This window comes from Myotis daubentonii, chromosome 9 (genome assembly GCF_963259705.1).
Source record: "Myotis daubentonii chromosome 9, mMyoDau2.1, whole genome shotgun sequence".
NCBI lineage: Eukaryota > Metazoa > Chordata > Mammalia > Chiroptera > Vespertilionidae > Myotis > Myotis daubentonii.
The window spans coordinates 45,019,072-45,043,024 of NC_081848.1; the positions used below are offsets into that span (position 1 = coordinate 45,019,072).

The following is a 23,953-nucleotide window of genomic DNA, read 5'->3' on the forward strand; positions in this document are numbered from 1 at the left end:
AACTCCTTTAGCTTTTTCTTCTCTGTGAAGCTCTTTATCTTACCTTCAATTCTAAATGATAGCTTTTCTGCATAGAGTAATCTTGGTTGTAGGTTCTTGCTATTCATCACTTTGACATGTTTCTTTGTCTCCAAATTTTGGCTGCTTCCCTGTGTTTGTTTCTATGTATTGGGTAGCTGCTAAGTCTCCTTGAGTTGATAGAGACTGTGTAGTAGGTGTCCTTTAGGGCCCAGTGGTTCAGCCTCCCCAGTCACCAGAGGTGAACACTCTTGGTGCACCCCTTTGTGAGCTGTGTGCACAGTTTTGTTGTAGTTGAGCCTTGATTGCTGTTGGTGTCACTGGGAGGAATTGACCTCCAGGCCAATTGGCTGTGGAGACCAGCTCCACTGCAGTGGGAGAGCTGCTGTGCAGGAGACACCCTTACAGAGCAGAACTGCTTCAGTGGGGCTTTGGTGCTCACTGAGTCTGCCCCTTGAGTGTGTCACTTATGGATCTGAGGAGTTGAAATCTGGCATGGTCTCACACTGACCACTGGGTACACTGGCTCTTGGGTTTCCAGGGAGGTGCAAAGTCAGCCACTGCCTGGGGCCACCCAGCAGGAGCTACAGAGAGATCTGCAGATCCCTCCTCTTTGTATCAGGTTTGGAAGTGCCCAGAAGAGGCCCATCTGTGAAGCAAGGCAGGCTGGTGCTGGTGCTGGCCTTGGGCCTTTTATTCATAGGTTTGGTGATCCCTGACCCAGCTGCAACTTGTTTGACAGGTTTTAAACTGAGAAAGGATAGGTCATTCATATGCAAAAGCCACCGTGCACAGCTTGGGTGGGGGTGTAACTTGGGTGGGGCAGGGTCTCAGGGAATCACCAGAGCAGAGCAAACAGAAATGGCTACCAGTCAGCCCAGCACCAGGAAGGTCCCAGCATGGGAACAATGACCTCTGGGAGCACCTCTGTCTGGAAGGAAGCTGCCCCTGAGTTCCTGCCCCAATGCCAGACAGTCCAGTTTCTCCTGTATGTGTCTGGGTCCCCCAGAGCCTTGTCTGGCACTAGAGCTGAGAGCAAGCAGAAGCTTATAAATTCAGTTCATGGTGCTAGCCTTTTAAGAGGAACAGCTGGGTCTCCAGCAGCCTGTGTGTCACTGAGCCCCAATCGGAACTGGTTTTTACAGTCTGTATTTCTTGTTGCCTGTAGGGCCTTCTTTCCCCAGCTCTAGGACCCTGGGCTGGGCATTTGGTGTAGGGCAGGTACCCCTCACTCCTCCTGGCAGCCTCCACAGAGGTGATCTCCCTTGAGATTAAAAAAGCAGCACACCTGGGTGCCAGACCAGCCCGTTCTGCGCCTCTGCACCTCCTACCAGTCTCAGTGTGCTTTCTTCTTTACCTCTCTAGTTGTAGTACTTCCACTCAGCCACATTTCCCGTGGTTCTGGATGATAGTTGTTCTATATTTTAGTTGTAATTTTGATGTGGTTGTGGGAGGCAGAAAGTACAGGCGCTCACCTATGCAGCCATCTTGGTTCTTCTCTCCAATTTGTACTTCTTAATCCCTTCACCTTTTATAGGCCCCCAATCTCCCTTCTATTTAGCAGCCAACAAAAATTTCTCTGTATCTATTTTGCTTGCTCATTTTGTTTGATTCAATCGTTGATAGATATGTATTGATTGCCATTTTATTGTTCATGTTTTTGATTTCTTCTTCTTCTTCTTCTTCTTCTTCTTCTTCTTCTTCTTCTTCTTCTTCTTCTTCTTCTTCTTCTTCTTCTTCTTCTTCTTCTGTTCAATAAGACCCTTTAGCATTTCATGTACTTTTTGTTTGATGGAGATGAACTCCTTTAGGGTACAGGAATTTGAAGTGATTTCGACAAAAGTTGTTGTGCTCAGAGCCATATCCAACCAAGAGACTTCTAGGCATTTTCTGTTTTGTCAATAGATTTTCTTCTTTTCATTCACCAGACAGGAAACCTGGCTTTCATTTGTGACTTCTCCATTCTCTATTTTACTGTGTATTAAGTTCTATGGAATATTTGCTACAATGTTCCTTACTTATTTTTTCTTAGTTTCATTGTGTCTGCAAGTTCAGTCCTTTACCTATCACATTACTATAATCACAGCAAACCCCGATGGCTATGCTCAAGATAGGTGCTATGTTTTAAATTATATAACCACATGTGGATCAGTTTCCCACAAATTCCCTATTTTTATGTCCCTCTCCTTTATAACATGGCCCTTGACTGGGTCTGTGGGAAGCTCCAACTTCACTGCATTACAACTGATAAAAATATTTCTTATGTTAAATGGAAATGAACTATAGCTTAAAACGAGTTTATTATAAATTTAGACAAATAACTAGAGGTCTGGTGCATGAAATTTGCCCCTAACTGCCCCCCTCCCCCCAGGTCCGGTTGCCCCTTACTGCCCCACCTGCCAGCCTGGTCATCCCTAACTGCCCCCCTTTGTCAGCCTGTTTCCCCCAACTGCCCCCCTCTGCCAGCCTTGTCACCCCTAATTTCCTCCTGTTACTGACCTGGTTGGCCCTCATTGCCCCCCCCCCCCCCCCTGCAGACCTGGTCACTCCCAACTGCCCTCTGCCAGCCTGGTTGCCCCCAACTGGCCCCCCTGACAGCCTGGTGGCCCCACTCAGCCTGCTGTTCAGTTGTTTGGTCGTCCCTTACTAAACCCCCTGCCGGCCTGGTTGCCCCACACAGTCTGCTGTTGGGTCGTCCATCTGGTTGTTTTAGTCATGACAGCCCCTGGCTTTTTATATATTAGGATAACATACATGGGACTCATACTAAGTCCTAGCATGCCCTACTCACAATCAACTATTGCATTGTATGTCTTAAGAGTACCTTTATTACCTCCCTTTTTCTAAAGACATTGTCCAGTTCAAGAACCTACTTTCACTCCTAGAAGTAATTGCTCCATTGGAGCCACTCTTATCTTATAGAGTCTCACAAGAGTTTCTTCTCTATCATCCCCAAACTACCAATCTAATACTCTCATTATCATAAGAGTGCTTTATTTTAGCTGAATCAACATAAAAGACAAACAGAAAGAGAAGACAAGGATATTCTTTATAAGGCATAATTTTTATTTTATTTTTATCATGTAGGAGTTAAGTCTAGAGGCAAAGGCATTGGTCCCATTGTTCAGGAAGTGGACTCTTGGAATATAGGACCTTCTGGTAGGCACTCACAGAGTTGGACAGGTGACTCAGTGGTACTTGTAGGCCAGAGCATTAGCCACAGCAGTTGTCAGCTTCTGCCAGGCAGCCTGCATCTGGGGGGTAAACTCCCTGCCGAACTGTGTTGCCAAGACAATCAATATCATATTGCCTAGGAGCTGGGGAGAGATTGGGGATAAAAAGAAATTAGCATATCATAAACAGAAGACCAAAATATGGACAGTACCCATTTCCTTTCTGATAAGAGTTTGAACAACTTTAAGGGTCATGATCCCACACAAGTGCATCATTATGGGCTTGATGTTGGCTTCAGTTCCCAATTGTGTACTGCTATTGGGTTCAATGCTTCTCTTATTTGTCCTGCCAGTTCATCACCCTAGAACATTGCTATGATATTGCTACGAAATGCTTCTTTCCTTCAGAGTATCTTTCTTTTTTATTAAAGTATGCTTATAGTGCTGCAAGGTGTCTCAATATGAGCAATCTAAGTCCCCAGATATTACATATATGTAAATTATTTGCATACTTACATGACAAAGAATGCTGTGCTATGTATACAACAGCATTTCATCACTGCTAATAGGGGAAGTTGGAAGGGACACAGCCATCCATTGAAAAGATTGCTCTTACTTTGCCCTACTTAGTTCTGGTTCTATCATCAAGAACCATGCAGCGATATAATCATCCATATTTATAGAAAATTTAAATTAACCAAGGCAAGATGCTTTCCACCTGGCTCAATTTGTATTTTCTAAGCCAAAAACATTTAGCTCAGTTTTGGCCACTGCTTTTCACAACAATGCAATGTTTTTTTTGAAATATCAGACCAGTGGTCTTTCCTAGTCATAGTCATTACTCTATTTGGTCTTACATTTGAAACTACTTAACTACCAAAATCTAGCTCTTTCCTAAAATATTTATTTCTACAATTACCTATATAGGATAAGACTTAAATGCCTATGTTTCCTAACATATGCATGACACAAATAACTAGGACAAAAGAACAAAATACAAGCATGCTCAGAACTCACCTTGAAGTTCTCAGGATCCACATGCAGTCTGTCACAGTGCAGCTCACTCAGCTGAGAATAGGTGCTCTTGAGGTCATCCATATGCTTAACAGCATTTCCGAAGGAGGTCAGCACCTTCTTGCCATGGGCCTTGACCTTGGGGTTGCCCATTATTGCAGTTTCAGAGGATAAGTTGCCAAAAGTGTCAAAGAACCTCTGAGTCCAGGGGTAGACAACTAGAAGCCTATGGGATGAACACAGTCATAGATGAGATGGGAAGTCAGAATATTTAAGAGACCTGATCAATTTCTCTTTCAGAAACACTTTCTGCCTCTTTTATCTTTCCAGTACTTACCTTCCCAGGACCTCACCTCCAGCCACCTCTACATTCACCTTGGCCCAAAGGCTAGCAACAGCAGCCTTCTCCTCAGCAGTAAAATGCACCATGGTGTCTTGGAGCTTTCTATTGATCACAGATGAGCCAGAAGCAAATCCGTACTGCTGCTTCTCTGTCTGGCCTTTTATTCCTCATCTTTGGCCCCCAGCCCCTTGATTCTTCCAATGAAATGAGACTATTGGTCAAGGGTGCATTGTCACCACCAGGGGTGGGGACAAGGGAAGGTGGACATTTGTGTCACTGATAGTGTTAGGTCACTCTATCAGAGGAATTCTGCTGTTCTTTCTCCTGCTTCTACTATGCAACTCATATCTCAAGCTCCCCACCACCACTATCTCTGGTGACCTCTAGGCTGACCACGAGGCATGACTAAAATTAGGAAGGGCAAGAATTAGAAATCTGTTGGACATTGTGTCAGGTGTTTGCAAGACATTCTGTTGTCCACCTAGGGTATGGAATAAGCCACAGTTCAACTAGGTTACCAATTTTTCTAAAGCTTAGATAAGGCTCATATTTTTATAGTTCTTGTAAACAGAACAGCCCTAATCCAGCATCAGTTTGGAAACAGGACAGGTCAGAACTGGATAATTTAGAGAGGAATTGAACATTTTCCTATTGTTGTTTGGTTCTATTAATAATATATGCACTTGTCTGTGCAAATTTATTTCACTCTGATTCTATGGACAAGTGTATCTGGTCTATACCGTGTATCTACTCATTTGTGTCAGAACATACACAATCAAGTTTTGGGGGTTATGGAGGCTCCTGTGTTCAAAGAATAGAGCATTAGAGGACTCCATGGAAGTGGCAATGGATTAAGGGATTTGCCCCTAGCATATGCTGGGATCCACACTCCTTTGTGTGTTTAACTTTTTCTCATATCAATCAGGCAGAGGTAATCTTCAATGACAGTATGCCACACATTACTGCCGCCATGATATAAGGTACTTTGTTCTCATGTATGTCAAACAAGCATTTTTGGGTCTTCCAGTGGGAGAGGCAAAGGCTTATTTTGTTGTTTTTCTTTCAGAGTTTATTGCTCACACATTTTGAGTTCTAGGCTTGTTTCTTTTTCTCCAATATTAATCTTACAAACAAACAAAGGAAACCTATACATGTGTTTTTACAGAGTTATTTTAAAATTTAAAGAGTTCAACCCAATATATTAGCGCTGAGGTTTTGTTTTTACAATAGAAATCCTTTCTGTCCACTTGATAGTAATAGACTTTCATCACTTCAGCTCGGAAAAGACTCAGTGTGAAATGTGGAAAAGAATTACTAAGGGCAAAAGCTAGTTTACCATGACAACCTTGGTTATCTGTGATCTCTCAGTGCCAAGCTCTATTGATGTGAGTACTTTGGAACCGAGATATAAAGAAAAGAGTTTGAATCAATCCCCAAAAGATTTGCTTCAAGAGAAGAGGCAAATGAAAAGAAAGAAATAAAAACTTTTACCACTGCAAGGAATTTTACTTTTACGTAGTTGTGGGCTTGGGCCAAAGGCCTGGCTCAGGGTATTTGCTCTCTACTGGTGCTAATGCTCACCTCCAACAGTATATGTGCACTGAAATCCCTCAGACTCGGGGGCACCTGCAACTCTGAATGCTGGTGAATACCTCCTCCTGTCTTTCCAGAAAACCAGACAGTGATTCTGGCAGTTACCTCTAACTCCTGCTTTTCTTTCACCACTTTAGACAATCACTTACACAGACTTTTTGATTCTTTCTTGCTCATTGCTGTTCCACACTTCCAATATATTCCCATCTCCCCGTTCCATCTGTCATCTAAATGTTTGTCACATCAATGCTATATCATCATCACAAACACCTAATATTTTCCAATCACTCATCTTTTATTTAAAAAATCAAATATTTATTGAGGTTTAATCACGCTAGGTGTTGTTTTCAACACTGGAAATCTTGGGAGAACAAAACAGTTGGTCAAGTCCCAGGATACTCATATTCTAGTGGGCAGAGAAGACTGACACTAATAATTAAACAAGTAAATGAATAAAGAATTTCAGATGGTGTTTTATGACAGGCAAAAAAGGCATTTGATGGCATGGTAGCAAGTGACTACAGAAAAATAATATAAGGAAAGATGTCCTAAACTTATATCCAAAGTGAGTCCTTAATGACAAGATTAAGCCAGGTGTAAGTAGTTTAGAGAAACAAGTTCCTGGGAGCAGGAAAAGCAAGTGAAAATCTCTGAGGCTGGAGAGAAAAAAAAATGAATGAAAGAAGTAAGGAAAAAAAAACAGAAAAGAAAGAAAAAAAACTTGGAATTTCATTTAGAGAAAGGCATTACAAGGTCGGAGTAAAATACATTGAGGGAAGAGTTGGAGGAAGCAAAGATGGAGAGATGGGCACAGGTTAGAGTGGATATTACACACTAAGGCAGTGGTTCTCAACCTTGGCTGCACATTAGAATCACCTGGGAATCTTTTTAAAATCCTGATTTCTGGGCCTCATCCTCCGGAAATTCTGTTTCTTTGTTACTAATGTTATGCTCCCCCGCCCCCATAACAAAGAAACAGAATTTCTGGAGGATGAGGCCCAGAAATCAGGATTTTAAAAAGATCCCCAGGTGATTCTAATGTGCAGCCAAGGTTGAGAACCACTGCTCAAAGGCATGAGAAATTGGTAGAGATTTGTAAACCTGATATTAGTATGGTCTCTAATCTACCCAGCACAGCCAGACTCATCTTTCTAACTTTCCTGTCCACCACTTCGCACTATTGCCTATAACAGGTATTAACATCTAGTTATACAAATACCCCTGAGATCGGTCCTTTCTAACTATTCTGTGCAATTTCTTTCCTTTTCCTTTTGCTCTCACAGTGTTTATCTGTTGCTCTGAGCTGGATTCTGAGCTCCTTCTATTTCATTTCCCCACATAAATCCCCAATCCCCATCTCTATGAACAGTTTATAAGGACCTCTCTTCCTCGTAATGCTACAGCCAATGTACACACTTGGACCCTGTCTCTCTCCTGGTGGCAATGCAATCAGTTTATCGAGGCAGCTCTCACCACTTACACCATAAAGTTTTTAATAAAGCCCAGGAGCAGTTCTTTGGAGTTGACTTTGAAAAGAGTCATCCCTTCCTCTGACCTCCAACCCCTCCCGTTCTAATCTATCCTCATAAGGGCTTGTAACAAACCAGTGGCTTTTAGAAAATGTGTTTCCATAGCAGAAGGGAATTAGAAATATATCCTGGACCTTTCCATCTTAAAACCTCAGTTAATTTTTTTCTTCCAGATCCCCACATTGGTAATCTGCCTCTATCCAGATCCCTTGCCTACCCTGCAATCTTTATTCGGGCCCATATAATTGTTTGGTTCTGAGGAGTTCTTGCCCCTCCTACCCATTTCTCCCATCAGAACTCTCCTATATCTTTAGAATTCCCAAGTGTATGTTCTTTCTAAATGTATGACCCAAATGTATATTTATTTTATGGCCCTGCTATTTTTTTCTTTTTAAAATAACACACACACACACACACACACACACACGCACGCACACTTTCACAGCTCAACATATAATCCCTGGGATTCTCACACTTAATAGCTCCTGATTAAAATAGAACTGAAGACAATCACAGAAGAATTCTTAGCAGAACACTCCTTATTATTATTATAATTATTGTCATCACTACTACTACTATCACTGTTATCATTTGTTGTTTCTTGCTTAGTCCACTTTTCAACTGGTCTTAGATTAAGAACTAACACCAGGAAGCACCTCTTTGCTTTCTCCTGTGTGCATGCCAAACAGCTCTAAAGAAACAGAGGTTCTTTTTTCTTTGGCTAGTAGCCCACACAGTCATACCAGAGACATCACTGCACTTTAAATAAGTTTATCTCTGATTCACTGCAGTTTTTGAAAGGACACACTTACAATGTGACAGAGTTGGAGTTTCTACTAATTTTCCTCCCCTCTGTGAGTGGTGTATAATCTCAGATGTTATCTGATCAGGGTTCTGAAGCTTTGGAAATCTAACTTATTTGCCCCTGAAACAAAGAACTGCAGATCAAATAAAATGCAAATTATGAAGTTGCATGATGGAGTCTTTAGAGCTTCTTTATATAAAGAATTATGTAATCTGCAGAAAGTAACACTTGTACTTCATTCCCAATTTGGGTGCCTTTTATTTATTTCTCTTGCCTGACTGCTCTAGCTAGGATTTCCAGGACTATGTTGAGTAAGAGTGGTGAAAGCAGGTATCTCTGTCTTGTTCCTGATCTCAGAGGAAGAGCTTTCAGTTTTTCACCATTAAGTCTGACATTAGTTAAAAGTTTGTCACATATGATCTTTATTGTGTTGCATTCCTTTCCTTTTATACCCATTTTGGTAAATTTTAAAAATCATAAATGTATGTGGTATCTTAGCAAATGCTTTTTCTGCATCTTTTAAGATCATCTCATTTTTAGCCTTTATTTTGTGTGGTAAATTCATGGCTTCAACAAAAACTATTAGAAACAGTAAACAAACACTTCCAATGGAAGAGGAACTGGTTCATTTGATATTTTCCTTCAGAGTCTGTTACACCTGTATTTAGAGCTCCAGAAAGCTGCTTCGTTTGTTTTTCTCTGAAATAAATCCTTTACAAAATAACCCTTAAAAAATCTACTTCCATGTGTATTTAGAGAGTGCTCTAAAATTTTAAGCTCAACCCAATACATTAGAGCTGAATTTCTGCTATTAGAGAAGTAATCCTGTCAGTCTACTTGACATAGTTGTGAGACTGTTATCTGTCCTCGGGGAAATGGGGAAGACTTCATGTGAAAGACAGATAAGAATTTGAGGCAAAACCGAGAGGATTCTCTTTAAGATCAGGGATCAGTGAAGTGGAGGAAAAAAAGAGACAACCTTGAGCACAGCGAGGAAATCCACTGATCCCTTGCTAAAGCCTGGTGCCTGAAGCTTTGGAAATCTGGCTTGATTATTTGCCCCTGTGGCCAGACCTGATAATTATATGAAAGAGCAGATTAAAAAGTTACCTGTGAATTTTTAATGCAGGGTACCTCCAGCTTCATATTAGTCTATCCTCTAACTTATCAGGTAGTGTGAATCTTACTTACTCCTCCTCAAACTAATGAATTTTTAAAAACCCTAATGTCTGCAAACAATCTCCCCATTTCCCCAGAAACCCAATGAATCAAAAATCATCTGTAACTCTTGCTTTTACCTTATATTTTTGAGGCAATACCTTCCAAAATGTCTTTTTGTCTATAGCTCTCTGATCCTCCCATTTTCTCCATGTCATTGCTTCTGACATTGCATAAGTCCTCACCTTATAAGTTATTTCTTTACAGGAGACATCCATGATTTTTCAAACATTCATTCTCATGTATTCTCAAGCATTCATCCAATAACTATTTGTTGAATAAGTGCACATCATAATTGGTCCAAATACTGGGGACTTAAGATAAATGAGGAAGAGAAAATAACTTTTCTTTAAGATTAATAATTTGTAGATGGACGATATAGAAAATGGATAAATAAGCCATTAACAAAATTATTTCAAACATTATTTGCTCTGAAGAAAATTAAGATTGGATTTAATGAGAGAGGGGCATAATTACATCATGAATAGTCTCTCTAAGGAGGTAGTATTTGAACTGGGGCCAGACTATTTTAAAAAAAAAGGAATCTACCATGGAAAAATATTGGGATAGAAAGTCTGAAAGTTGGAATAGTAAATCCAAACCTCTGAGGAAGGCAAACAAACCTGTGATGTGCAAAAGATATAAATAATGGGCACATGTGGTTGATATGTACATAGTAAAGGTGAGACTGGCCTGAAGCATTGTGACAGAGAAAGCATAAACCAAATAATGTAGAACTTGTCTTCAGTGGTAGGGAGTGAAAAGCCATTATGGAATTTTAATCCTGGTAATGACATATTCTGAAAACCCTCTGCATTCTTTGCTAGTTTAATATTCCAAGAATATTCTGTTCATCATAACATTATTTTGCTCAGGTGTATTTTATTGCCTACCAACAATGAGTAGTCATCCTTTCATCTATTAAAGAGCTGAGTTATCCAGCCCTGCCTGTATGCAGCTGTGTGTGTCCATATGTATTAATTATAAAGCTGTTTTCAATTATGTTAAACTGACAAAATCTAGATCTAAATCCAGGCCCCTAAGGGATAAAGAATGTATCATCAACCCACCACTCCATCATCAACATCCTTGAGCCCTATTATTCAGGTTCAGAATAATAGATCAGGGGTAAGAAAGATAAGAGGTTGATTGATTGAAAATGTACATAGCCCTCATTAGTTGACTGACTGGGTAAAAAGGTCTAGTGCCATGAATAGCCTCTGTTTACTCTGTTTAGGGGCATAATGAAAGGCCATAGAGCTTAGAAGGACCAGTGCTGTTGACAGCCTTTAGCTACAATAAATCACTGGTCTCTCATCCTTATTGTGGAGACATAAGGTGAGATTAGAAGGTAATTCATAGGGAAAGTTCTGATCACTGTGTGGAGACAAGAGTTAAATTCGCCAAGAAATGACACTCAAACTTATAGAGTGTGAAGGTTCTCAAGCCTTTATCTGAGAATTTGACTCAAGGACTGAAGGTCAAGTCTTCTTAAGCAAACCAGCAGTAACTCCTCCAAAAGTGATTCCATTAATGCCACTCCTACCCAAGGATCCACAGGTGAGTGCATGGCCTCTTCTTGTTAGATTTACAGGGCTGGAGGCTTTCAGTCATCTACCATTACCTCCTTCCTTTCCATCCACCCCAGTCAACCAGATACCATGCCTCCTCACTCTATCTTTGTTCATTCTTTACTTTTTGCAGACCTCACTGCTCTTCTTGGGTTTAGCCCACTAGAATCCATGTCCATTCTCTGCAATTTTGAATTTACATTTGTGTGCATTAATCATCTCCCTTCCCAGTATTATTACTTGAGTCATTTAAAATTCTAAAAAGATTTATTGTTTACTCTTGTGGATAGCAATAGTAAAAAAAAAAAAAGAAATAGAAAAGCAAATTATTTATTTATTTATTTATTTATTTATTTATTTATTTATTTATTTATTTATGGCCTCCCATTACTTAGTCTTTCCTAATACTCTACCTATGTGTACTCTCTCCTCTAGTTTCAGATAGACATTTTCATGCAAGTCACCAAACCCTAGCTTGCTGATTTAGACTCTGAGCCTTTGTTATTATCGTATCTCCTACATGAAGTCTTGGCCATTATTTCCCCTTAAAATTTACATAATATCTAAATTCTAACTTATTTTTCTGTATGTTATATTCAACCAGATGATAATGCACAATGCTTTCATGTGTCTTAGCGTTGGCTCCCAGTAAGAAAGTGGAACCCTTCAAGAAAGTGCAGGCTATTGTTGATTAATAGAGAATTTTTCTGGAATGCTCCCAGTCATTCCTCAACCCATCTTTTATCTCCAATTTTATCTCATCAGACATATGACAAGTTAAGTGATTTAAAATTCACGTTAGAGTGAGTTGAAATAGTAACCCAAGCCTACACCTGGATCCCTACAACATTTTTTTTTTCTTTTTAATTTTTATTAAATGTATTGGAGTGACATTAGTTGATAAGATTATATATGTTTCAAGTACACAATTCTATAATACATTGTCTGCATATTTCATTGTGTGCCCATCACCCAAAGTCTGAACTCTGACATGTACCACAAATCTACTTTGTTTTTTTCTTAGGCACTGCTTACCACCTCCTTCTTTCCCCTATACATAAGATTTTGTCACACTGCACTGTAAGTGCATGCTCACGTAATTATCCATTTCCCCACCCCAGAAAACTTTTACCCATCTTGCCATCCTCCCAGACATTCTAGAATCCTCCCACAATGCACACTTCTCAAAAGAGCTGTTTCTTCTTATGTCTCTCCCCACCTCTTAGCCAATGAACCTTTGCTCCTCTAACACAAGAGTAAAAGATAGAAAAGATACAATATAATTCTGATTATGGAATAGAATGTGCTTTATTAAACAGAAGTTGTGCTGTCAAGACAAAACCCGAGTTCCCATTTGCAGAAAGAAGGTAATGGGGACACAAATGGGCACTGGTGAACTGGAAAGAGGACTCAGTGGTACTTGTGGGCCATGGCATTGGCAACACCAGCCACCAGCTTCTGCCAAGCAGCCTGCACATCAGGGGTGAATTCTTTGCCAAACTGAGAAGCCAGAATAATCACCATCACATTGCCCAGGAGCTGTTAGATAAAAGACAAAATGACAAAGAAGCATGTTGAGTAGAAGTTTCCAACACAAGTTGTAGAAAAAAGAATGGCTTAATAGCAAAACTCCCTGCCAACACTGAACATTAAACTCCTTATGCATGGGCTTTCAGAGTGAGTTTAGTTAAAGTTTCCAACCATTGCCAGAACAAGCCTCCACTTGGTCACAATACCAACAAGTAACGGAACATATTTAGATGACTTGTATTTTTGAGACATTCTGTCTAAAAATCTTTCTCCAAAATCTCTTCCTAAATTTCAATCATCAGAGACCACAGAAAATAATGCATTTCTTCTTCCCTGAGGTAGGACTTTACCTACCAAAAGCTAAGTTCCTTTCCTCCTTAAACAAGTTTGCTGTTCTTTGACATTATTCCCTAAGATAAACACAGTTCTGACAAGAGTTTCTGAAAAGTTTTAAGCAAACTCAGGCTATTCATCACTCTTTAGTGTCACTAGTTCTGAATCAAGGTGGCCTTGGTTATGCCCACTGGAGGGCTGCCCTCCTAACTCCATGACCCATAATTTATGAGATCTTCGTTAGTTTTCCCAAACAAAGACTCAATTTCCATTATTATCCCAAAAGTTAAATAAGAAAAAAAAAGCACATGAATATTCTCTGAACTCACCCTGAAATTCTCAGGATCCACATGCAGCTTGTCGCAATGCAGCTCACTCAGCTTAGCAAAAGCACTCTTGAGGTTGTCCATGTTCTTAATAGCATCTCCAAAGGAAGTCAACACCTTCTTGCCATGAGCTTTGACCTTGGGGTTGCCCATTATGGCAGAAGAAGAGGACAGGTTGCCAAAGTTGTCAAAGAACCTCTGGGTCCAGGGGTAGACGACCAAGAGCCTATAGGATGGAACCATAGCATATGGGCAATCAAAGACTCAAAAATCTTAAGCAATTTTCCTGATCAATTTTCAAGGCTCATATTCACCATCCTCACCCATGCACTGAATCCCAGTTCCTACCTGCCCAGCACTTCGCCTCCAGCCTCTTCCACATTTACTTTGCTCCACACATTAGTGACAGCAGTCTTCTCCTCACCGGTAAAATGCACCATGATGCCGGTCTGAGAGCTTATGGAGATCACAGAGGTGTCCAAAGCACGTATGTCTGCTGCTGGAAGGGGTAGCCTTTTATTCTTTACTGCTCAGCCCCTGGCCCTTTGTTTTCCCTAGTACTTGGAACTGATTGGTTAAGGCTGAGCTGTTCCTTGAGGGTGGAGTCAGGCCAGAAAAGGGTCAGCAATGAAGAGTGCACTCTGGTTTATAACGTGGTTCCTGGGATATCTTCTTTTGTCGGCTTCCTTTTCATTCTCAGCACAATTTTTTATCCATTTCCCCTTTTGTCTCCTCATGTCATTTTCCAGGATGACGTTTATTTCTCCCATTCTCCTTCTCCAGGTAAGATGCAGAGAGAGGAGCTAAATCCAAGATAGGGAGAAAGTTCCAACCAAAACACCTTAAGATTTGTGTTAAGGATAATGACAAAGACAAAAACAGGGTCTCAAAAAAAATACAGTTATGACTGGGTAGCTCAGTTCATTGGAGCATTGTCCCAGACATCAAAAAGTTGTGGGTTTGATTCTAGGTCAGGGTACATGCTATGGAACTATAGCAGATGGGAAATCAAAGACTCAAAAATCTTAAACAACCTTCCTGATCAAATGTCAAAGTTCATATTCACCATCCTCGCCCATGCATTGAATCCCAGTTCCTACCTGCCCAGCTTGACCTTCAGCTTCTTCCACATTTACTTTGCTCCACACATTAGTGATAGCAGCCTTCTCACAAAAGAAGGAAAGCTCAGGAATCAAACCCACAACAAAACGTGAGTTTGATTCCAGGTCATGTTTTGAGTTTGTTTCCCCATTGGAAGCAACCAATCAGTGTTTCTCTCTCTCTCTCTCTCTCTCTCTCTCTCTCTCTCTCTCTCTCTCTCTCTCTCAAATCAATAAAAACATATTCTCAGGTAAGTATTAAAAAATATAACTGACACAGAATCTCAGCCAGTTCTATCTTCCTTAAGAAGTAATTTCAAACTCTCTGCATCTTAGTTTTCCAAGTGAGACAAAACACATATATGGTTACTTCAGAAAGTAGTAAGGGATCCACAATAGGACTAGTACCTTAATCCCAAAGTACAATAACTGAGGGTGATTTCACCGAGAAGAATGACAGAATACACTTCCATCTCATGCTTCCCAGGAACTCCCTCTCTATTTCTCTACGACTATAGAAGAAACTGGCTACTTTGGGAATATTACTCTGAGCTCTCTTCTTGATTTTCTGTCCTACTTATACTCTTTTTACAACTTATTTTAAACCAGCATTTGTGATCAAACTAAGGAATAGATTCATCGATGTTAATCAGACTAGGAGTTGGAGAACGGTTTAATGTTTGTTGTAGCCATAGATGTCAGAGACTTTAAATTTTTTTAGTGTCCTTATTGTTGTTTTGATGCTCTTGTTGTCTTGGGCTTCCCTAAGAATTCATCTTGAAACATTGTCTGGACCTGTCACCTTTTTCAATTACCATTCACTGTTGTTATACTCAAATCTAGTTGATATGGTGGTGAGGAAAGGTAGAGAAGCACATTATGTGTATAATTAAATCTCAGTCTTTTGTGGATCAATTTTCCCGGGCTGTCACCTTCACATGTGTTATGTAGTTTTTTCTCCCTTAATAAATTTAGGAAAGACTCCTCCCTGGATTAGACTACATAACCTAGCATGACAGGATTCTTGGATGAGGAAGAAGATATTTGATCACTGAAGTAGAAGAGCAATGAATAAACAAGAAACAGTTGGCTACTCGGTAAAGAATAACCTTTGGTTTAATAAAAGGTGTTTTTTTTTGTTTGTTGTTGTTGTTTGTTTTTAATCCATAGAGATAGAACTCTAGGTTTCCAAAGACATTTTTTTATAGATCCACAGTGTGAGGAAAATGACTTTTCTCTAGACCTTGGGCATGAGGGTCAGACATTGCCAAAGCCCAAGGAACAAGAACCAAGTCTCTCAAAATCAAGAGCTTGGGAAACAAATCTCTCTCCGAAACAGATCCTATGAGTATATCCCATTCTCCTTTCAATTCAGGGTGTGAGCACCAGTCTTCTCTTGGCTTCAGAGTATGGTGTTGATCCTCATCCTCCACCTTCACACCCATTACAAAGCCCATAACTCCTCTACTAGAGGCTTTAGGGACCAGAGCTGGCTGGCCTCCAGGGATCTGTCTCATCCTTTGCTCTCTTATCACTAAAGGTTGTGGGAAAAGACTTTAAGGAAAGGTTATAAGGTTGAATGGCAGCATATTTGTAGCTCAGTAAGAGGCTTATGAATTCTGATTCTGAAGTCAGCTGAGTGTAGTTTCATTAGGGGTTTGTTGATTCAAGCTAAATTATCTCAGATGCGCATTTCGAAGTATTTTATGGATTTCTCCTGTGGAATATAATGATTAGTTTCTTCCTTTCTTGAATGAAATACCCGAAGTGTAGAGAGATAAGTGACATAGTTATCCAGGATAGATCAGAAAGATTAAATGGTCAGAAAAGAATAGTAATTTATTACTTATAAAATGGAAAATTAATAAAATAGTAGAATTATATCTCAAGGTACTTAAACAAAAAGACTTTTAAAAAGAAACTCTGATAGGAACTATCTGTAATACTATCAATAATAAAAAATATATTTAAAAAAAGCAAAAAGCAATGACCTACTAATACTAAATAATGCTAAGCCAAATAAATGAAATAATAAATATGTAAGAATTACTAATTAAATTAACAAAGAGTAATATGGAATATACAAAAGCATATACATATAAATTTATTATAAAATGTTTTTTACAGGTATAAAAATAGATCAATAGAATTCAGGACTTGAAAACAGTAACTGCAGTTTGACTTGAAATTTGTACTTTTTCTATCATTAATAAAGTTATGGCTTCTTGTGGATGAAAAAATAAACTCTGAAATTTGTTAAGGATTAATTCCTGTCTTCAGGGTATCCAGTAGTAGCATTTATATGTTTATAAGTGCTATGCAGGATTTTAATAAATGGAAGATGCCTGTTTTTAATAGGAATAAATCAAATATTTTCTTAAATCTTGCTAGCTAATATATGGCATGTGTACTAATCCTAGGTGTCAAATATTGTATTATCTCTAGGTGTTCTTAATGTGGAGAATTGTATAAAGTACATTGTTGTTATGTAAAACAGGTCTTTAACCCTACTGCACCTTTCATACTATTATCTAAGAAAAATACTTCAAATGTTATTCTTCATCACAAAAGAGTTCTTTTATTTTTAAAATAGAAAAATTACAGATAGGGTTTATAAATCACTGAAAGTACAAAAAAACTGCTTAGATTTTTAAAAGTTCTTTATTGTTTAAAGTTTTATGTAAGTCTCCTTTTCTCCCATTGACCTCTTCTTGGCTGCCCCCACCCCCCAGCACATGCCCTCACTCCCCTACTGTCTGTGTTCATTGGTTGTGCTCATATACATGCATATAAATCCTTTGGTGGATCTCTTACCCCTCACCCCCAACCTTCCCTCATAGGTTGGACAATCTGTTCAATGCTTCTATGACTCTGGTTCTATTTTTGTTCATCAGTTTATGTTGTTCATTATATTCCACAAATGAGAGGAAGATACTTATATTTCTCTGAGTGGCTTTCAATTATCATAATGCTCTCCAGTTCCATCCATGTTGTTGCAAATGGTAAGAATTCCTTTTTTTAAGCAGCGTACTATTCCATTATGTAGATGTACCACAGGTTTTAATCCACTCACCTGCTGATGGGGACTTAGGCTGTTACCAAATCTTAGTTATTGTAAATTGTGCTGCTATGAATATAAGGGTGCATATATCCTTTCCAATTGGTGTTTCTGTTTTCTTGGGATATTCCTAGAAGTGGGATTACTGGGTCAAATGAAAGCTCCATTTTTAATTTTTTGAGGAAATGCTATCCTGTTTTCCACAGTGGCTTCACCAGTCTGCATTCCCACCAGCAGTGCACGAGGGTTCCTATTTCTCTGCATCCTCTCCAGCACTTGTCTTTTGTTGATGATAACTATTCTGACAGGTGTGAGATGGTACCTCATTGTTGTTTTGATTTGCATTTCTCAGATGATTAGTGACTTTGAGCATGTTTTCATATGTCTCTTGGCCTTTTGGATGTCCTCTTTCAAAAAGTGTCTATATAGGTCCTTTGCCCATTTTTTGATTGGATTGTTTATCTTCCTTTTGTTAAATTGTATGAGTTCCCTATAAATTTTGGAGATTAAACTCATATAGGAGATAACATTGGCAAATATGTTCTCCCATGTAGTAGGCTTTCTTGTTGTTTTGTTGATGGTTTCTTTTACTGTGCAGAAACTTTTTATTTTGATGTAGTCCTATTTGTTTATTTTTTTCCTTAGTTTCCATTGCCCTAGGAGCTGTATCGGTAAAGATATTGCTATGACAAATGTCTGCTATTTTGCTGCCTATATCTTCTTCTAATATTTTTATGGTTTTTCCATCTTACATTTAATTCCTTTATCCATTTTGAGTTTATTTTTGTGGATGGTATAAGTTGGTGGTCTAGTTTCATTTTTTTTGCATGTATCTGTAGAATTTTCCCAGCACCATTTATTGAAGAGACTGTCTGACTCCATTGTATGCTCTTGCCTCTTTTGTCAAATATTAATTGAGCATAATGGCTTGGGTTGATTTCTGGGTTTTCTGTTCTGTTCCATTGGTCTATGTATCTGCTCTTGTGCCAGGACCATTCAGTTTTGAGAACAGTGGCTTTGTAGTATAGCTGGTATTGTGATCCCTTAATTAGAAAGAATGTCAGTTCTTCTGCTTCCATTATACATCTGAATTTATGTTCTTACAATAGAAATAGGTGGGATCAAAAGTCCTATTAGGTGTTGCATTAGCCCAAAATAAATTGGAAAAAAAAATTCTGGTAGTTGCCATGAAGGAACCAATAAACATTTTCTAGTATGATTGCACAGAATGAGAAAATAGACCCTAACCTGTGGTTAGGCAGCACTACTGCTTTCTAATCACAGTCCAATCACTGAGGTGCACACCTGAAATTAATAAAATAATGTATGTCAACTGTGATTGAAAAAATAAAAATAATTTAAAAATGAAAAAAAATATAAACACTGTGTTTCTGCATCTTCTCTCACAAAGGTTGTAGGTGATGTTGAACCAGAGCTGGGTCTCATTCTGAGTGGCATCTTTTGGTTGGAGCCTTACAACATGGACATTGATAGTTTGACAGACCTCTGTGTGCACTGTGCCACGGTGTAGCCAGTCTCATATACATGTTAATTAAATAGACTGAATCTTCACTGGGGGGTGAGGGAAAAAAGGCCAGAACAAACCAGTTATTTAACAGTTTCTATATGATGGACCTTGAAGTGTAAATCGTGAACCTAGCAACTTAGAAAGTTACACATTTCTCATCCTCCTCTGAAATGTAACTTTACTCTTTTGGTTTCCTTGATGCTTTTTGACCTTAAGTAAAATTATGTTCACTTATTTTCATGATTAAAATTATGGGAACTAGTGATGTTTCTGTTTACCTTAAATAGTTTCTGTTTACCTTAATTAGTAGTCTATGAACTAAGAATAGAAAAACAAATATCTCTGGAAGAGTCAGAATTAGAACCAGTGCTTTCTAATTTTTCTATTGCTAAGTTTATTGCACAAGCTTAGGTCATTGGTCCATATCTTATGGCTCTTACCCAAGACCCAAGTCAAGTAGAAATTTATGAACTTTGTTCAAATGTAGTGTCTATGAATTATACATAACTTCACTATTTAAATTTCTACTTAGGGTTGACTCAAGAGGACTCTTCTAGGTATAGGGCTTAGAATTCAGTATCCAGAAATGAAAGAAATATATTAATTCTTTGCTAAGACCCCATCGCACTTCTGGAGGTTTAGAAATCTTTGACTTGGTGACTTTTAAATCCTCAAAGATGTTAATGACTTTTTTTTTTAACCTCAGCATGCTATTTTAGTACTTTATTTGGGCTTTCAGTATTGAAGCTATAGCATAACATGCCCAACCCCCCCCCCCCCCCCAAAAAAAAAAAATCTGCCATCTCCCTGGAAAAGGGTAAATTTTGGGTTTGGTAAGTAAGCCAAATATAGATGAAAGCAGCAATGACTGTGGTTAGACTCCATCCATTAACAAGATAATTCACCATGAGGAATTATGAGAAAACAGAACCCTTAGTTTGTATGACTCAGTGGGACAGTTAATGATTGCTCCATCCACAAACCCCTTTTGGCCCTTGCTAATTTTAGCCCTAAAAGGGTTCTTCCTGAAATCAAATTCCTACAACTCCTGCCTTCTGGAGTTTGAGGCATATGGGAAGGAAAGGAACACCTCATAGTTTTCTAGACTAAGAAGCTACTGTAGCTCTTCTCTGTACAAGAGCCTCATTCAGACTCCAATGTCACTAGTTTTTTCCTGTGCCTGTATTTTGTTGTTGTTGTTGTTTTTCTTTCTTTCTTTGTTTTGTTTCTTCTTCTTTAGTTTATTTACACACTTGTTTTCTGAGAGTTTGGAGGCATTTATTTTGTTTGTTTTTATTTAACAGAGGCAAGCAGATCTAGTGTTTTTCTCCTTCTGGGGACGTGGGCTGGTGATAGGTGGGTGGAGTCAGAAACTGGGGGCACAGATAAGGGCTCAGGAATACAGAGATGTGGCAAGGGAGGGGAGTAGCTAAAGACAGTGATGGCGAGAGAGCTTCTCTTCCTACTTTCAAAGACTCCATCCATGGCTCCTATCAAGTAGATAATGGAAGCTCTCGAGGGTCCTGCATGATTAACTCCTCAGAAATGCCTAATAAATATGCTCTAATAATAATATACCAGTGTGTGTTTAGAAGTTTGTGACTATTGTCAAAACATGAAGGCTACAGTGACTAGTTAACAAGCAAGCCTCAGGAAGCCAGTAGAATAAACTGCATTCTTTAAATTTAGTTCAAATTAAAAACAAATTAAATGACAAATGAGAGAGACTCAGTCTCCTGAAAGAGACAGAATGACTCCCAGGCCAGAAGCTCTTAGCTATAATCTTATGGAATGTTCTGATATATAAAGAGAAGTGTTGTAATCTTTAGAGAATTGGCCAACAAAAAAAAAAACATTGTATAGAGGGAAAAATCAAGGAGAGTATAGGAAAAAATGTTGCTCTGTTGGCTTAGAGTCTAGATATGTTTTGAACCTCACATAACATTTACATTTAGGCCAAGGCTATCCTTGAAGATGGATGAATAGGCCATATCTGACCCCCTTGGCAAGATGATTACTTAGCATGTTTGCATCCAGCTACCTGCCTTCACAGTTTATTTCCTCTACATTTACCTGGTTTATGTAAGGAAAGAATTTATTGGTCACATAGACATGAATCTCCATGTAAATTAATAAGTACTCTGGTTTCCATTTTGGTCTTGTGTGCCTTTCCTTTGGCCAAAATAAGCCTTCAAGAGCCAATCCCAACCTACAAAACAAATGGGACACATCCTGTAACTCAATAATGTGATCAAAAGCCCTGCTAATTGAGATCTAACTAGCTCTATTTGGCCTTACCTCTTCCAACATTACTCTACAGATTTCTTTCTATGTATATAGCAGTTAAATGTATGTACATATGTCTTTTAATTTACAGTTGTGTCTGTGTCTAGCTATGCATTCATTCATTGAACACTGCAAAAGTACTAAGAGTACAAAAGAGTGAAAAAACAAAGCCTCTGTTTTCATGGAGTTGATAGTGGTAGGAATCAGACAAAAAGTAAACAAACAAGTAAGTATATGGTATATGCCAAATGATGTTAAGTCCTATGAAGAAAGACATTGGATTGAGGACAGAGTGTGACGAGACAACTGTGAAAGGGTATTGCTGCTTTGAATAGTGGGCAGGGATTTCCTCACTATAAGGGGACACTTGAGAAGCTGCTGGTAGATGATGAACCACTTCACAAAGAACTGAGATTAAGTGTAAAAGGCATGGGGAATTTCAAATATAAATATCCTAACATGAGAGTGAAACCAAATGTGTGTTTGGGTCTGAGTTTGTTGTTTCCTTTTTTATCTCCTCAAGAGGATGCTTAGAATTTCCAAGAAAGGGCAATAGTAGGAGCAGATTAAGTGATGGAGAGAACAGAAGATGTGATCTTAGAAGTGCTAATCTATAAAATGTGGAACAATAATAATACCCATATCATAGAGTTGTAAGAAAACACATATACATATATGTCTCTCTCTCTCTATATATATACATATATATATACTTAGACACATAGATGTATGCATATATAACACACATATAATTGTATCTGCATATATACATACATATATATGTATGTTATATATATAATATGTATGTGCCAACATAAGAAGTTTAATGCAGTAAATGAATCTAATGAACATCCATTTCAAAATTCCTGTGGTTCAGTTGAACTAATCTACCTGCCCTCTTTTAATTTTTTTTTCTTTTTTTAAATGAAAAAAATGTATTGAACTTATTGGTTTGACATTTATTAATACAATTCTATAGGTTTCAGGTGTACAATTCTATAATACATCATCAGTCTACAATATTGTAGGTTCACCAAACAAAGTCAAGTCTCCTTCCTTCACCATTCATCCCCCTTTACCTTCTACCACTTTCCCCCAACCCCCTTTTATTTATTTTTCTTAAATTTATAATTCCTTAAGCCATTTCCCATTTCTGAAACATCTTTTGCCAACATTAACTTCTAGCAAAGCCTACGTCAATGTAGTTCTTCTGGGGGCCTTCTCTGATCCCTCAACCTCCTGGTTTTCCCCCCCTGGGCACTGTGTCATGGTAGTTAGGCCTTTGTAGTCCTAGGCAGCTACTGACACATGGGGACACTGTTGGCTCGCTTCAGGGAGTGTTTCTTTTCTATAGGATTTGAGTTGTCTACATTTTCCCAATTAGATAGGTAGCACCAAGACTGTCCTGAGACTTTTTTAAATTGTGGGTTTCTAAGTGACCTCCCCAGTCAGAGCTGACCCAGCATGTGAGCCTGTGCCCTCTCCGAGCTCAGGCCCTGTGTCACCTGAATGTCTGGAAGTTCACTGAAATGGTGAATAATAATGTCTTTTTTTTCTGTTTCATGCCTTTCTCTTTTATACTCATATCTCTGTCCACATCTACAAAATTCTGTTCAAGGTGGCTGTCCAGTATGCGCACTGTTAGAAAGGTGAGAGCTGGGGAATACCTTTAGCCACCCAGTCCTGCCACATCTTTATATAGAAGAAGAAACTAAGGTTCTGCCTTGGTTTATGAGAAAGGGTCAGGGAGCTCACTGGCAAAGGTCTTATGTTTCAAGTTATTCTGATAGCATTAGATTATGAACTAAAGATCCATACACATCCAGACAAGAGAGATTTTTCTGCTCCTATGCATATGATACAACCTGCAAAAATGAATATCTGATAAACACTGACTGATAATTCTATGCCACCTATTGGGACAAGCAGAAATAACCTTTTAAATTAGAAGAGAATATAGTCTAAAACGTTAAATTCTGCCTCAGGGATCCCTTTCTCTTCACGATGCTGGTTGGGGTGGAGTTGGTCTTGCAGTCAACTTCTTCTTTTCTTGCCATCTGTCCTCTAAGCCTCCTGCTGGGGACCCAGATAGCTGTCATCACTCAAGGCTGAAAACATCTGGCCACACACTCTAAGCGTCAGCATGACTCAGCATGATTCAGCATGGCTGTCCTGGGGCCAGAGCCTTGCCTAGAAGCATATGCAGATCATGAAGATAGAGAACGTGGCACTGACTCAGACTGGGGCCCAGGCAGAAATGTCTATGCTGGGACTATAGGAAGGCAGCAATGGAGGATTAGGCAAAAATGGAACACGAAGCTTATTTAGTCAGAGCTGAGGAGGCTGGAGAGGATAGAGAGCGCTGGGCTTAAAGAAAGTACAGTCATCTATCAAATGTTCCCAGAGTACCTTCTATGTGCCAGACACTAATTTTAGTGCTTGAATCATAAATAAGAATAAGACATGTAACGTCTCTTGCCTTCCAGGAGTCCTAGTCAAAACAATAGTTAATGATAATCCAGTATTAC

General features: G+C 39.0%; 2 protein-coding genes across 2 annotated transcripts; both read right to left on the reverse strand.

The window, feature by feature from the left end:
• Positions 1-3,206: 3,206 nt before the first annotated feature.
• LOC132240888 (hemoglobin subunit epsilon-2) lies at positions 3,207-4,634 on the reverse strand. Its single transcript, XM_059708698.1, has 3 exons — positions 4,543-4,634; positions 4,209-4,431; positions 3,207-3,335 (listed from the first exon to the last, which is right to left on the reverse strand). Exons 1-3 carry the CDS (start codon positions 4,632-4,634, stop codon positions 3,207-3,209), a joined length of 444 nt encoding a protein of 147 aa, XP_059564681.1.
• Positions 4,635-12,674: 8,040 nt separating this feature from the next.
• HBE1 (hemoglobin subunit epsilon 1) lies at positions 12,675-13,893 on the reverse strand. The gene is made up of 3 exons (XM_059711058.1): positions 13,802-13,893; positions 13,457-13,679; positions 12,675-12,803 (listed from the first exon to the last, which is right to left on the reverse strand). Exons 1-3 carry the CDS (start codon positions 13,891-13,893, stop codon positions 12,675-12,677), a joined length of 444 nt encoding a protein of 147 aa, XP_059567041.1.
• Between the last annotated feature and the right edge of the window lie 10,060 nt (positions 13,894-23,953).

Bases quoted from the DNA above. Each gene is read 5' to 3' on its own strand.
- HBE1 (XM_059711058.1), bottom strand. From the start codon at position 13,893: ATGGTGCATTTTACCGGTGAGGAGAAGACTGCTGTCACTAATGTGTGG. The intron at 13,680-13,801 runs GTAGGAACTGGG...TCCATCCTATAG, and splicing joins GGAGGCGAAGTGCTGGGCAG to GCTCTTGGTCGTCTACCCCT. The intron at 12,804-13,456 runs GTGAGTTCAGAG...TTTATCTAACAG, and splicing joins TGGATCCTGAGAATTTCAGG to CTCCTGGGCAATGTGATGGT.
- LOC132240888 (XM_059708698.1), bottom strand. From the start codon at position 4,634: ATGGTGCATTTTACTGCTGAGGAGAAGGCTGCTGTTGCTAGCCTTTGG. The intron at 4,432-4,542 runs GTAAGTACTGGA...TTCATCCCATAG, and splicing joins GGAGGTGAGGTCCTGGGAAG to GCTTCTAGTTGTCTACCCCT. The intron at 3,336-4,208 runs GTGAGTTCTGAG...ATCTCTCCCCAG, and splicing joins TGGATCCTGAGAACTTCAAG to CTCCTAGGCAATATGATATT.